At 41.6% G+C, this 11854-nt stretch overlaps 1 protein-coding gene across 1 annotated transcript; it reads right to left on the bottom strand.

The window, feature by feature from the left end:
• Window positions 1-9455: 9455 nt before the first annotated feature.
• sst6.1 (somatostatin family member 6.1) lies at window positions 9456-10273 on the bottom strand (the record flags this gene model as incomplete). The annotated part of the gene is made up of 2 exons (XM_084185156.1): window positions 9456-9689; window positions 10172-10273. The coding sequence occupies 2 exons, from the start codon at window positions 10271-10273 to the stop codon at window positions 9456-9458; spliced, it is 336 nt and encodes a 111-aa protein (XP_084041282.1).
• Between the last annotated feature and the right edge of the window lie 1581 nt (window positions 10274-11854).

The following is an 11854-nucleotide window of genomic DNA, read 5'->3' as shown; positions in this document are numbered from 1 at the left end:
TGTTTATAGGCTGCAGGTACTGTGAAGATTTCACTTGAGATCTTTGAAAGTGTACCTGAAAGGTTTCATTAACACTCTGAGAATGGAAATTATAGGTTATTTAAAGGTAATTAAATAACATTCTGAGAACATTCTGTAAATGTTCTAAAAGGTTTGTTATGGTTATTATTGAACTTTTTCTTAACACTCTGAGAACGGAATTGAAAGGTTATTTGGAGTTTTAAAAAAAAGTTTATTAAAACCGGTAGCAGAGTGAACAGTCTATGGCTTGGGTGGCTGGAGTCTTTTGCAATTTTTCGGGCCTGCCTCTTACACCACCTGATATAGAGGTCCTAGATGGCAGGGAGCTCGGCCCCAAGACTTGAAGCTCTGGACCCGCTCCACATAGCCCCGTCGATGTGGATGGGGGCGTGCTCTCCCCTCTTTCTCCTATAGTCCATGATCAGCTCCTTGGTCTTACTGGCGTTGAGGGAAAGGTTGTTGTCCTGGCACCACACTGCTAAGTCTCTGACCTCCCCATGTAGGCTGACTCATCGCCGTCGGTGATCAGGCCTACCACCGTCGTGTCGTTAGCAAACTTGATGATGGTGTTGGAGTCGTGTGTGGCCACGCAGTCATGGGTGAACAGGGAGTACAGTAGGGGACTAAGCACACACCCCTTAGGGGCCCCTGTGTTGAGTTTCAATGTGGCGAAGGTGTTGTTGCCTATCCTCACCACCTGGGGTCGACCTGTTGAACGCTGAGCTGTAGTGGCCCTCATGCAGCTCAGTTGGTAGAGCATGGCGCTTGCAACGCCAGGGTTGTGGGTTCGATTCCCACGGGGGGCCAGTATGAAAAATGTATGCACTCACTAACTGTAAGTCGCTCTGGATAAGAGCGTCTGCTAATTGACTAAAATCTATGAACAGCATTCTCAAGTTATTTCCCCTCTTGTCCAGGTGGGAGAGGGCAGTGAGAAGTGCAATTGAAATTGCGTAATCTGTGGATCTGTTGGGGCGGTATGCGAATTGGAGTGGGTCTAGGGTGTCTGGGATGATGGTGTTGATGTGTGTCATGACCAGCCTTTCAAAGTACTTCATAATTACAGAGTGCTACAGGACGATAGTCATTTAGGCAGGTTACCTTGGAGCTCTTTGGAACAGGGACAATGGTGGTAATCTTGAAATATGTTGGGATAACAGACTGGGACAAGGAGAGATTGAAAATGTTTGTGAAGACACTTGCCAGCTGGTCTGTGATTATTAACCTGTTTAAAGGTTTTTCTCACATCGGCCATGGAGAGCGAGATTACACAGTCATCCAGAAAAACAGGGGCTTTCACACAAGGCACAGTGTTATATTCCTCGAAGCGAGTAAAAAAGGCATTTAGCTCATTTGGGAGTTTTGCATCGCTGGGCAACTCATGGCTTGGTTTCCTTTTGTAGTCTGTTATCGTCTGCAAGCCTTGCCACATACGACAAGCGTCGGAGCCTGTGTAATAGGATTCCACCTTCCTCCTGTATTGTCCTTTTGCATGTTTGAAGTCTCGTCAGAGGTCATAGCGGGCTTTCTTGTAAACGTCCATGTCCATGTCCTGTTCCTTGTAAGTGGTAGCTCTAGCCTTTAGCCCAGCGTGGATCAAATCAAATCAAATTTTAATGGTCACATACACGTGTTTAGCAGATGTTATTGCGGGTGTAGCTTGTGCTTCTAGCTCCGACAGTGCAGTAATATCTAACAAGTACTATCTAACAATATCTAAGTAAGGAATGAATTAAGAATATATACACTACCGTTCAGAAGTTTAGGGTTACTTAGAAATGTCCTTGTTTTCGAAAGAAAAGCAATTTTTGTTGTCCATTAAAATAACAGCAAATTGATCAGAAATACAGTGTAGACATTGTTAATGTTGTAAATGGCTATTGTAGCTGGAAACGGCTGATTTCTAATGGAATATCTACATAGGCGTACAGAGGCCCATTATCAGCAACCATCAGTCCTGTGTTCCAATGGCACGTTATGTTTGCTAATCCAAGTTTATCATTTTAAAAGGCTAATTTTTGCAATTATGTTAGCACAGCTGGAAACTGTTGTGCTGTTTAAAGAAGCAATAAAACTGGCCTTCTTGAGACTAGTTGAGTATCTGGAGCATCAGCAATTGTGGGTTCAATTACAGGCTCAAAATGGCCAGAAACAAATAACTTTCTTCTGAAACTCGTCAGTCTATTCTTGTTCTGAGAAATGAAGGCTATTCCATGCGAGAAATTGCCAAGAAACTGAAGATCTCGTACAACGCTGTGTACTACTCCCTTCACAGAACAGTGCAAACTGGCTCTAACCAGAATAGAAAGAGGAGTGGGAGGCCCCAGTGCACAACTGAGCAAGAAGACAAATACATTAGAGTGTCTAGTTTGAGAAACAGGCGCCTCACAGGTCCTCAACTGGCAGTTTCATTAAATAGTACCCGCAAAACACCAGTCTCAACGTCAACAGTGAAGAGGCGACTCCGGGATGCTGACCTTCTAGGCAAAGTTGCAAAGAAAAAGCCATATCTCAGACTGCCCATCTTAATCTTTTCTTTTTATTGGCCAGGCTGAGATATGGCTTTTTCTTTGCAACCCTAGAAGGTCAGCATCCCAGAGTCACCTCTTCACTGTTGACGTTGAGACTGGTGTTTCGAAAACAAGGACCCCAAACTTTTGTATGGTAGTGTACATATGAGATGAGTAATGCAAGATATGTAAACATGATTAAAGTGGCTAGCGTTCCATTTCTTAAAGTGGCCAGCTATTTCTAGTCTATGTCTATAGGCAGCAGCCTCTAATGTGCTAGTGATGGCTGTTTAACAGTCTGATGGCCTTGAGATAGAAGCTGTTTTTCAGTCTCTCGGTCCCAGCTTTGATACACCTGTACTGACCTCGCCTTCTGGATGATAGCGGGGTGACCAGGCAGTGGCTTGGGTGGTTGATGTCCTTTATGATCTTTTTGGCCTTCCTGTGACATCGGGTGCTGTAGGTGTCCTGGAGGGTGGGTAGTTTGCCCCCGGTAATGCATTGTGCAGACCGCACCACCCTCTGGAGAGCCTTGTGGTTGCGGGCGGTGCAGTTGCCGTACCAGGCAGTGATACAGCCTGACAGGATGCTCTCAATTGTGCATCTGTAAAAGGTTGTGAGGGTTTTAGGTGTCTAGCCAAATTTCTTTAGCCTCCTGAGGTTGAAGAGGCTCTGTTGCGCCTTCTTCACCACACTGTCTGTGTGGGTGGTCCATTTCAGTTTGTCAGTGATGTGTATGCCAAAGAACTTGAAGCTTTCCACCTTCTCCTCTGTGGTCCCGCCGATGTGGATAGGGGCGTGCACCCTCTTCTGTTTCCTGAAGTCCACGATCATCTCCTTTGTTTTGTTGACGTTGAGTGAGAGGTTACTTTCCTGGCACCACACTCCCAGAGCCCTCACCTCCTCCCTGTAGGCTGTCTCGGCATTGTTGGTAATCAAGCCTACTACTGTTGTGTCGTCTGCAAACTTGATGATTGAGTTGGAGGCGTGCTTGGCCACGCAGTCATGGGTGAACAGGGAGTACAGGAGTGGGCTGAGCATGCACTCATGTGGGGCCCCAGTGTTGAGGATCAGCGAAGTGGAGGTGTTGTTCCCTACCTTCACCACCTGGGGGCGGCCCGTCAGGAAGTCCAGGACCCAGTTGCACAGGGAGGGGTTCAGACCCAGGGCTATCAAGCTTAATGATGAGCTTGGAGGGTACTATGGTGTTGAATGCTGAGCTATAGTCAATGAACAGCATTCTTACATAGGTATTCCTCTTGTCCAGATGGGATAGGGCAATGTGCAGAGTGATGGTGATTGCATCGTCTGTGGATCTATTGGGTCGGTAAGCAAATTGAAGTAGGTCTAGGGTGGCAGGTAAGGTAGAGATGATATGATCCTTGACTAGTCTCTCAAAGCACTTCATGATGACAGAGGTGATTGCTACGGGGCGATAGTCGTTTAGTTCCGTTACCTTTGCTTTCTTGGGTACAGGAACAATGGTGGCCATCTTGAAGCATGTGGGGACAGCAGACTGGGATAGGGAGAGATTGAATATGTCCGTAAACACACCAGCCAGCTGGGCTGCGCATGCTCTGAGGACACGGCTAGGGATGCCGTATGGGCCGGCAGCCTTGCGAGGGTTAACACGTTTAAATGTTTTACTCACGTCGGCCACGGAGAAGGAGAGCCCACAGTCCTTGGTAGCGGGCTGCGTCAGTGGTACTGTGTTATCCTCAAAGTGGGCGAAGAAGGTGTTTAGTTTGTCCGGAAGCAAGACGTCGGTCTCGGCGACATGGCTGGTATTCCTTTTGTAGTCCGTGATTGTCTGTAGACCCTGCCACATACGTCTTGTGTTTGAGCCGTTGAATTGCGACTCTACTTCGTCTCTATACTGACGTTTTGCTTGTTTGATTGCCTTGCGTAGTGAATAACTAAACTCTTTGTATTCTGCCATATTCCTAGTCACCTTGCCATGGTTAAATGAGGTGGTTCGCGCTTTCAGTTTCGCGAGAATGCACGGTTTCTGGTTAGGGTAGATTTTAATAGTCACAGTGGGTACGACATCTCCTATACACTTCCTGATATACTCAGTTACCGTATCGGTGTATTCGTCAAAATTATTTTCGCAAGCTACCCGGAACATATCCCAGTCCGCGTGATCAAAACAATACTGAAGCGTGGATTCCGATTGGTCAGACCAGCGTTGAATAGTCCTTGGCACGGTTACTTCCTGTTTGAGTTTCTGCCTATATGAAGGGAGAAGGAAAATGGAGTCGTGGTCAGATTTGCCGAAAGGAGGACGGGGGAGGGCCTTGTTAGCATCGCGGAGGTTTGAATAACAGTGGTCAAGTGTTTTAGCAGCGCAGGTACTACAGTCGATATGTTGATAGATCTTCGGCAGCCTAGTCCTCAAATTTGCTTTGTTAAAATCCCCAGCTACAATAAATGCAGCCTCAGGATATGTGCTTTCCAGTTTGCAGTGGTCTACAGTTTTAGCCACCCTAGTGGTGCAGGAGACGTGTTGGTAGAAGTGAGGTAGGACAGTTGTAAGTCTCCCCACGTTTGTTTGGACCCCAGGATATTTTAATGGGGATCCCTAATAAATACAAATACAAAAGTCTCCTCCCACCAGAAATGCTGCCTCTGGGTGAGTGGTTTCTTGTTTGTTTATTGTCCCATACATTTTGAGTGCCAGAGTGGTGTTGGCTTGTAGACAGGCATGATAATTACGGATGAGAACTCTCTTCATAGAGAAAAGGGTCTGCAGCTTACCATGAGGTATTCTATATCAGGTGAGAAAATGCTCGAGATTTCCCTCATAATTGAAGCAGCACACCAGTTGTTATTTATGAAATAAAACACTCCACCTCCTTTTTAAAAAGTTCTCTGAACTATTTGAGAACATGACCTATGTCACACTATTTTGAGAACGTTTCTAGGATATTACCAAAAATCTAATTAAATGTAACCATGTGTGAACTTCGAAAAAGTTCTGTTAAAGTAATGAAATACCAAGAAAATAGAACAAGCAACTATCCTGCAACATTCCCAGACATTTGTAGAAAGGCTGAATGCAAAATAACCATGGGGACAACCACACTCTAACCATACTAGAACGTTTTGTGCTAGATATGTTTTGTGGTAGATACTGGCAATGTTTCAATGCATCAAATTAGACCTTTAATATACAGTAGGGAATAGAGAGGTCCATTTCACTTTAATCCCTCCTCTGATTATATGTCTAAACCAGTGGAGGCTCCTCAGAGGAGGAAGGGGAGGACCATCCTCCTCATTTTCATAAAAATGTAAATATTGAAACATTAAAAAAGTTATCCTTTTTAGATAAAACTGTACAAAATATATTCACGTCACCAAATAATTGATTAAAACACACTGTTTTGCAGTGAAGGTCTACAGTAGCCTCAACAGCACTCTGTAGGGTAGCACCATGGTGTAGCTGGAGGACAGCTAGCTTCTGTAGGAGGCTCATGGTTCTTACCCCCTTCCATAGACTTACACAGTAATTATAACAACTTCTAGAGGACATCCTCCAACCTATCAGAGCTCTTGCAGCATGAACTGGCATGTTGTCCACCCAATCAAAGGATCAGAGAATGAATGTAGTACTGAAGGCATAAGCTAAAGCTAGCTAGCACTGCAGTGCATAAAATGTGGTGAGTAGTTGACTCAAAGAGAGAGAAATACAATAGCTGAACAGTTTTGAACAAATTAATTGGAGGAGCAAGAGAGAGAGAGAGAGAGAGAGAGAGAGAGAGAGAGAGAGAGCTAGCTAGCTATATTTCCCCCCAAAAAATTCACTTTCACTTTCACTTAGCTAGCAAATGCAGCTAGCTAGTTTAGCCTACTCAAACAACCGGCTCAAACAGAGGGATGCTATGTTAGCTAGCTGGCTATGACTATCCAACACTGGAACTCTTCCAAGTCAAGATAAGCTTTTGGTTTTACTCATTTATTGCCCCCGTGGCCCTCCGGTGTAACTACAAAACTGCTTACTGACTGTACACTGTACTGCATGATTGTAGTGGGTTTACTAACGCGTTAGTACTATTAGCTATGTTGACTATGACATTACTTTAGCTAATAAGGTGACAACGATGCAGGCTGTGTGTAGCGGTTATGATATGAAAGTTTGTCTTGGAAAGTTATTTTCATCTGGTCACAGACAGCTGATGTGTTGTGCAATGAAGTCTACAAGCGAAGAGAAAAGGTGAGAGGAGGAGAGCGCATAGATGCGAGAAGGAATACAATGAGCTGTTTGAAAGTGAACTGTTTGCGTGTAATCAGGGGTGTATTCATTCCGCCGATTCTGTTGAAAAACGTTTCTTAAACGGAAGCAAACGGAACGAAACGGGGATAAACTTACCTGAATTTGTCCAATAGAAACTCTTTGCAACTGTTGGGCTAATGATTAAACCCTGGATCAGCCACTGTAGATGCATCTAAGAGTGTGCAAGGCAGTATTGAATGTGTCACTGTCTGTCCATGTGTCACTGTCTGTCACCTCAAATCTTTCTCTTGACCTGTGTGCACCTACGTTGTAAACTTTCATTCATAGGCTAGGTTGTAGCAACCTCATGATGGGTATAGGAAAAATGTGAGTATCATGTAGTAGCCTAAACCTATCAATGTTACATTGAGCTGGGTGAATGGAATATGAATGACAGTCATCCAATATGCTGTAATAGAAATAAGGCCATGCTCAAAAAAATAAATGTATAGTCCTCACTCATCTTAAACGGCACCGACTGCCACTGGTCTAAACTCTCATGAGGGGGGAGTTTGTATATGACATGGCATGATATTTCTGTCTGTGAAGGTCGCTCACATCAGATTGTTTGCACACCATATTAGCAGCACTACTGCACCTTTTGCATAATAAAATAATGCGGTATGCGGGTGATTGTGACAGACTTTTACCCATCACAAATAGATACAAAAATGTGGAAAACCAACCCATTCCTCAAGCAAAACAGGATAATTGTAGTCCAATTTAAATGCTGGGGAACCTAATGTTAGCTTTTAGGCATACATGGTTAGATTCTTGAATGATTGTCCTATCCTTACTGACATGCTTTATTACCTGCTATAATTCACTGAACCATCAGTCCCAACATGTGACCATGAATAAATAAGGATAAATGCAACAAGGGAGCTGATCGATAAAAAAGTGAATTTGGTCCAGAAAGAAACATCTGACGTTCAAACCTTTTAACAGCAAGACTTTAACAGAAATCTTACAATCATACAGTAGGTCCTGTATTTTCAATCTACAAAACCTGCAGACATTTAGCCAGATGTGCATGTATATCACTGCCTTAATTTTTTGTGGTGTATCGATATCAATAGTATATTATGTTATATTCTACCTGTTTAAAGACATTTACCTTTTTCACAACCAAAGAAGAAAGTCATCTGATAAATCCTTTTGCATATGATTTAATTAATCTCTCACAAATGTTTGTGTTTTGTTGACCATGTTAAGTATTTTAATTGTAATATGTGGGTCATTATATTGAATATAATGCAACCTTGTCCCCAGACTAATTACTACCATATGTAACAGTGACTAGTTTGACAGAGCGCGATCCGGCTGATGGACAAGACTAGATATGATGTCTCCATTGCAAATTATGACTGCATGATAGGGTTAGAAAACTAATGTAACCAAGGCTTCACATTTTGAAGAAAACTAACAAATGTTACAAAAATATATATTCTTGGCCAAAATGAATAAAAAATCTTTTAAAAAAAGGTTTATCCGTGAACTCTATCTTAATTGTAGCTCAATTGTAGATCCTGTAAATATCACTTACAAACTGTTAAAATATTAGTTGACAAATAAAGAAGATATTTGATGATGATATTTTATCAATACTAGTGTTCTTTAGGATATGCAGATAAAGAGCTGATAAATTAAGCTTGGCAGAAAGGGTAAGCTATGCTCAGCAATTTGTTTTGTTGTTCTGGACAAGACCAGAAAATGTAAACAGATCTCAAACATACCTGTCCACACAACTATAATTAATTGGCACTGGCATTCATTTGCACAATCCTTCACCAAGAGATTAAGCCTTATCAATCTATACACATCCAGTGAAACCATACAGTTGATTTTAGGCTTCATGAACCTTTCCTAAATTCCAGAACCACAACATACAGTTTTCCCAACATCATAAAAGTCTGCACCTGAAATCAGAAAACAACTGCAAGGAGTGCAAATGTAATTGATGTAAATGTGTTAAAGCCTATAGATGATTACATTTCTATGATGACATCTATTGGGTGTAAAATATATAAAAAAATATATGTAATAACTTAAAGATGCACTATGCAGAAATCGCTCCGCCATGTAGAGAATCATTATACCATCTAAACTGCTGTGAAATATGTTTTCTATAACCAAAAATATTTAGTTTTCAGCTGTTTGAAGCTGGTGTACAAAACAGAAAGTAAAAGATTAAAAACGAAATTTAAGAACTGGAAACATAGAACAGATCTACCGCTTCTTAGACTTGCTTTCAATGAGAATGACAGATCTATAACTCACATTTCTAAGGGAATTTGGTTGGTTGCCCAAAAAGTTACATATTGCAGCTTTAGTAAATTAATTCAGAGAGTTCTTCAATAGATTTATCAAACGTAATGTGAACAAAGAAAAAAGAGAGACATTTCACCATAACCATGCTTTATTGTTTTTGGATAATCGGAAATAAATACATACATAAATAGAGAAATAAATCATCAATATTTAAAACAAACAGACTGTCAGTGTCTCAAAGGCCATTGAGAGCACTCTTCAAACTGGGTGGGTGATATGTATAGCTCAGGTCTACCACAGTTCATGTTGGGTCTGGGTCAGATTGTGTTGTGTTGGGGGTATGCAACCGGAGCATAGCGTGGGCTGACTGGATATCACTATTAGCAGGAGGTGAAGGTTTTCCAGAAGAAGTTTTTACAGGGGGCTTTGCGGTCGCGCTGCGGCAGCTGTGATAGCCTGTTGTAGACGGCCCTCTCCTCCAGTCGAGACTCCAGGGGCTCCTCTAGATCCACAGGGGACACCCCTTCTCCTGGCAGCATGTTGGTGTCCGTCGCTCCTTCCAACAAGCCAGACACCAGCTTGAGAATCAGCTCTTTGCGCTCTTTACTCAATTCCTAATAGAAAGGCAGAAGAGGTGGCATATCAGTGGCTGCGTATATGTAGAGAATATGTAAATATGTCAATGTTAGCTACAAAGAAATAGTATATTTTATTGATCAAGATGACCTATTTCTTTATCAACTGACAAACCAGGTTAGAAATATTTGTTTCACTCAAATAAAAAAGCCATCATTTAATTCGTTATGAGTATTTATAAATGACATTTCAAACCCATTACTAAAAAGAAATATAAAAACATTAAATGTCATTGTACTAATTCATCAATTATCAGTTATTGATAATTGATCACTGGAAATGAATTTGTCAAATCAAACACAATTCAAATCATTTTTCAAATAAATTTGAACACAGATTTATCTGACAACCATAAAAAGAATACTGAAAATAACAATTGATGATACAAGTAATAATAAAACATTATGACAATATTTTTTTTAATGAATAATGATAAAATAAAAACAAATTCTCTACTCACCCTGTTAAGTAGTGGGCTCCTCTCTTCGACAGGAAGCACGGCGGCTGCTCTAACACTGTATAGAACCCCCATGAGAGACGCTAAAATGACCAGGAGCTGCATGCTGAGAGAGAGCGCAGGGGATGGACGACAGGCAGACACTAGATTAAGAGACAGATAGAGGGAGCGCACAAAGTGGTGAGAGTTCAGTGGGAGAACAGAGAGTGGTCGAGAAGGTGCACTGGTAGCCTTGGATAGGTTACTGTCACTGAACACTAAAGCGATGTTGATTGTTAAGCTCTACCTCCAAAGTCCCCCACTCCTTTATAGCCCTCTCTCCCTGTCTACCACTGACGCAGAAAGTGGTGGGTGTATGCCGGTGGGGTGGGGGGGTCAGAGGAAAACAAATGGAGTCATTGATCAGTTAACCCCTTGACTAATGGCAAGGCGTTTTCACGTCATGTGTCTAAAAATGGTTCTGACATCAATATCAAAATAATACATTGACAGTAATTTTATGTGTATCAAGCCATCTGCAAAAAAGTGACCTCTGGCAGGTGTCATTTCCGGGGTTTTACCAGATGTGTGCGGCACGGTACGTGAGGACTTCAGACATTAGATAACCAGCTTGAAAAAGGTTATTCATCCTGATTCTAGTTTATTAATCCAAATAATGTTCTACTTCTTCCTTCAAATGTTTCTATTAAAAAAATACAATAAAACCAAGTAAATAAGTGCCCTTAACTCTGTGCATTGGTTTTACCACCCTTTCTTTCCACAGATCTATTGTATATTTCTCTGCATATAATTCCTCGCCCTCTGATTTCAACTCCAAAACCTTGAGATTACAATCGAACTGTCTGACGCCTGGTATGCCTTACAGCACTGCGCTGACTACAAAGTGTTTGACCGTCTGTCTGTTTTCTGATCACCAGATGAGAACAATCTGTGAGCCTGTGAGACAATAAATGCATCTACTGTCAACGGCATGTCATATTTGGGCACTTCATTCAACAAAACACAACTGCTTTAACTGGTGTCCCTTTAGCTAATGCACTTGTATCAAACCATACTCTTTGATCAAATTGTGGAATGGCTCCATGTATAATACACCAGAGAGAAAGTTTTCACCGGCTCCGATCACTTGACAGGTAGGTTACTCACGAGTAGAAGCCCGCCCTCCTCTGTTTCAGTCTTGTGAATGAGGCACTCTAGAGAAATGTGTATTAAGCCAGACACTCTTAATTTTGAAGTGCAGATATCCAGTTTTCTTAATTTACCAGTTGGTAATTGTAGTTGTTAGAGTCTTTCTGTTTCCATGCTCACCCTAAGGATTAATATTCTTATGGAGTTTGTGTTTGGGTTGAGCACACGGATATGAACTGAGGTGACTCTACTCTCAACTTCTATTCAGACAATATACTTTGTGATTATCAGTGTGGAAGAATATGGAGTCTATAATGCTTTCTGCCTAAACTAAGCCATCAATGTTTTTAAAAGGGCAATCTGGGATTGGTACATCCATTTTTGGACTTCTAAATTAATTATATACTGTATATAGCCATTGATTCTTGAAGACTATACCTGTTTTATTCCATTGTTTGTAAACAATGTAGCTAAAAATTTTAAACACTGCTTCAAAACATGGTTAAAATTATAATTGTTTATATCCTTGCATCCATAGCACTGTCTATGAATTTGAGA

The sequence above is a fragment of the Coregonus lavaretus genome, assembly GCF_964263955.1.
Source record: "Coregonus lavaretus genome assembly, chromosome: 20".
NCBI lineage: Eukaryota > Metazoa > Chordata > Actinopteri > Salmoniformes > Salmonidae > Coregonus > Coregonus lavaretus.
The sequence above is the reverse complement of the archived record's forward strand: the minus strand, read 5'-3'. Positions and strand labels throughout refer to the sequence as shown.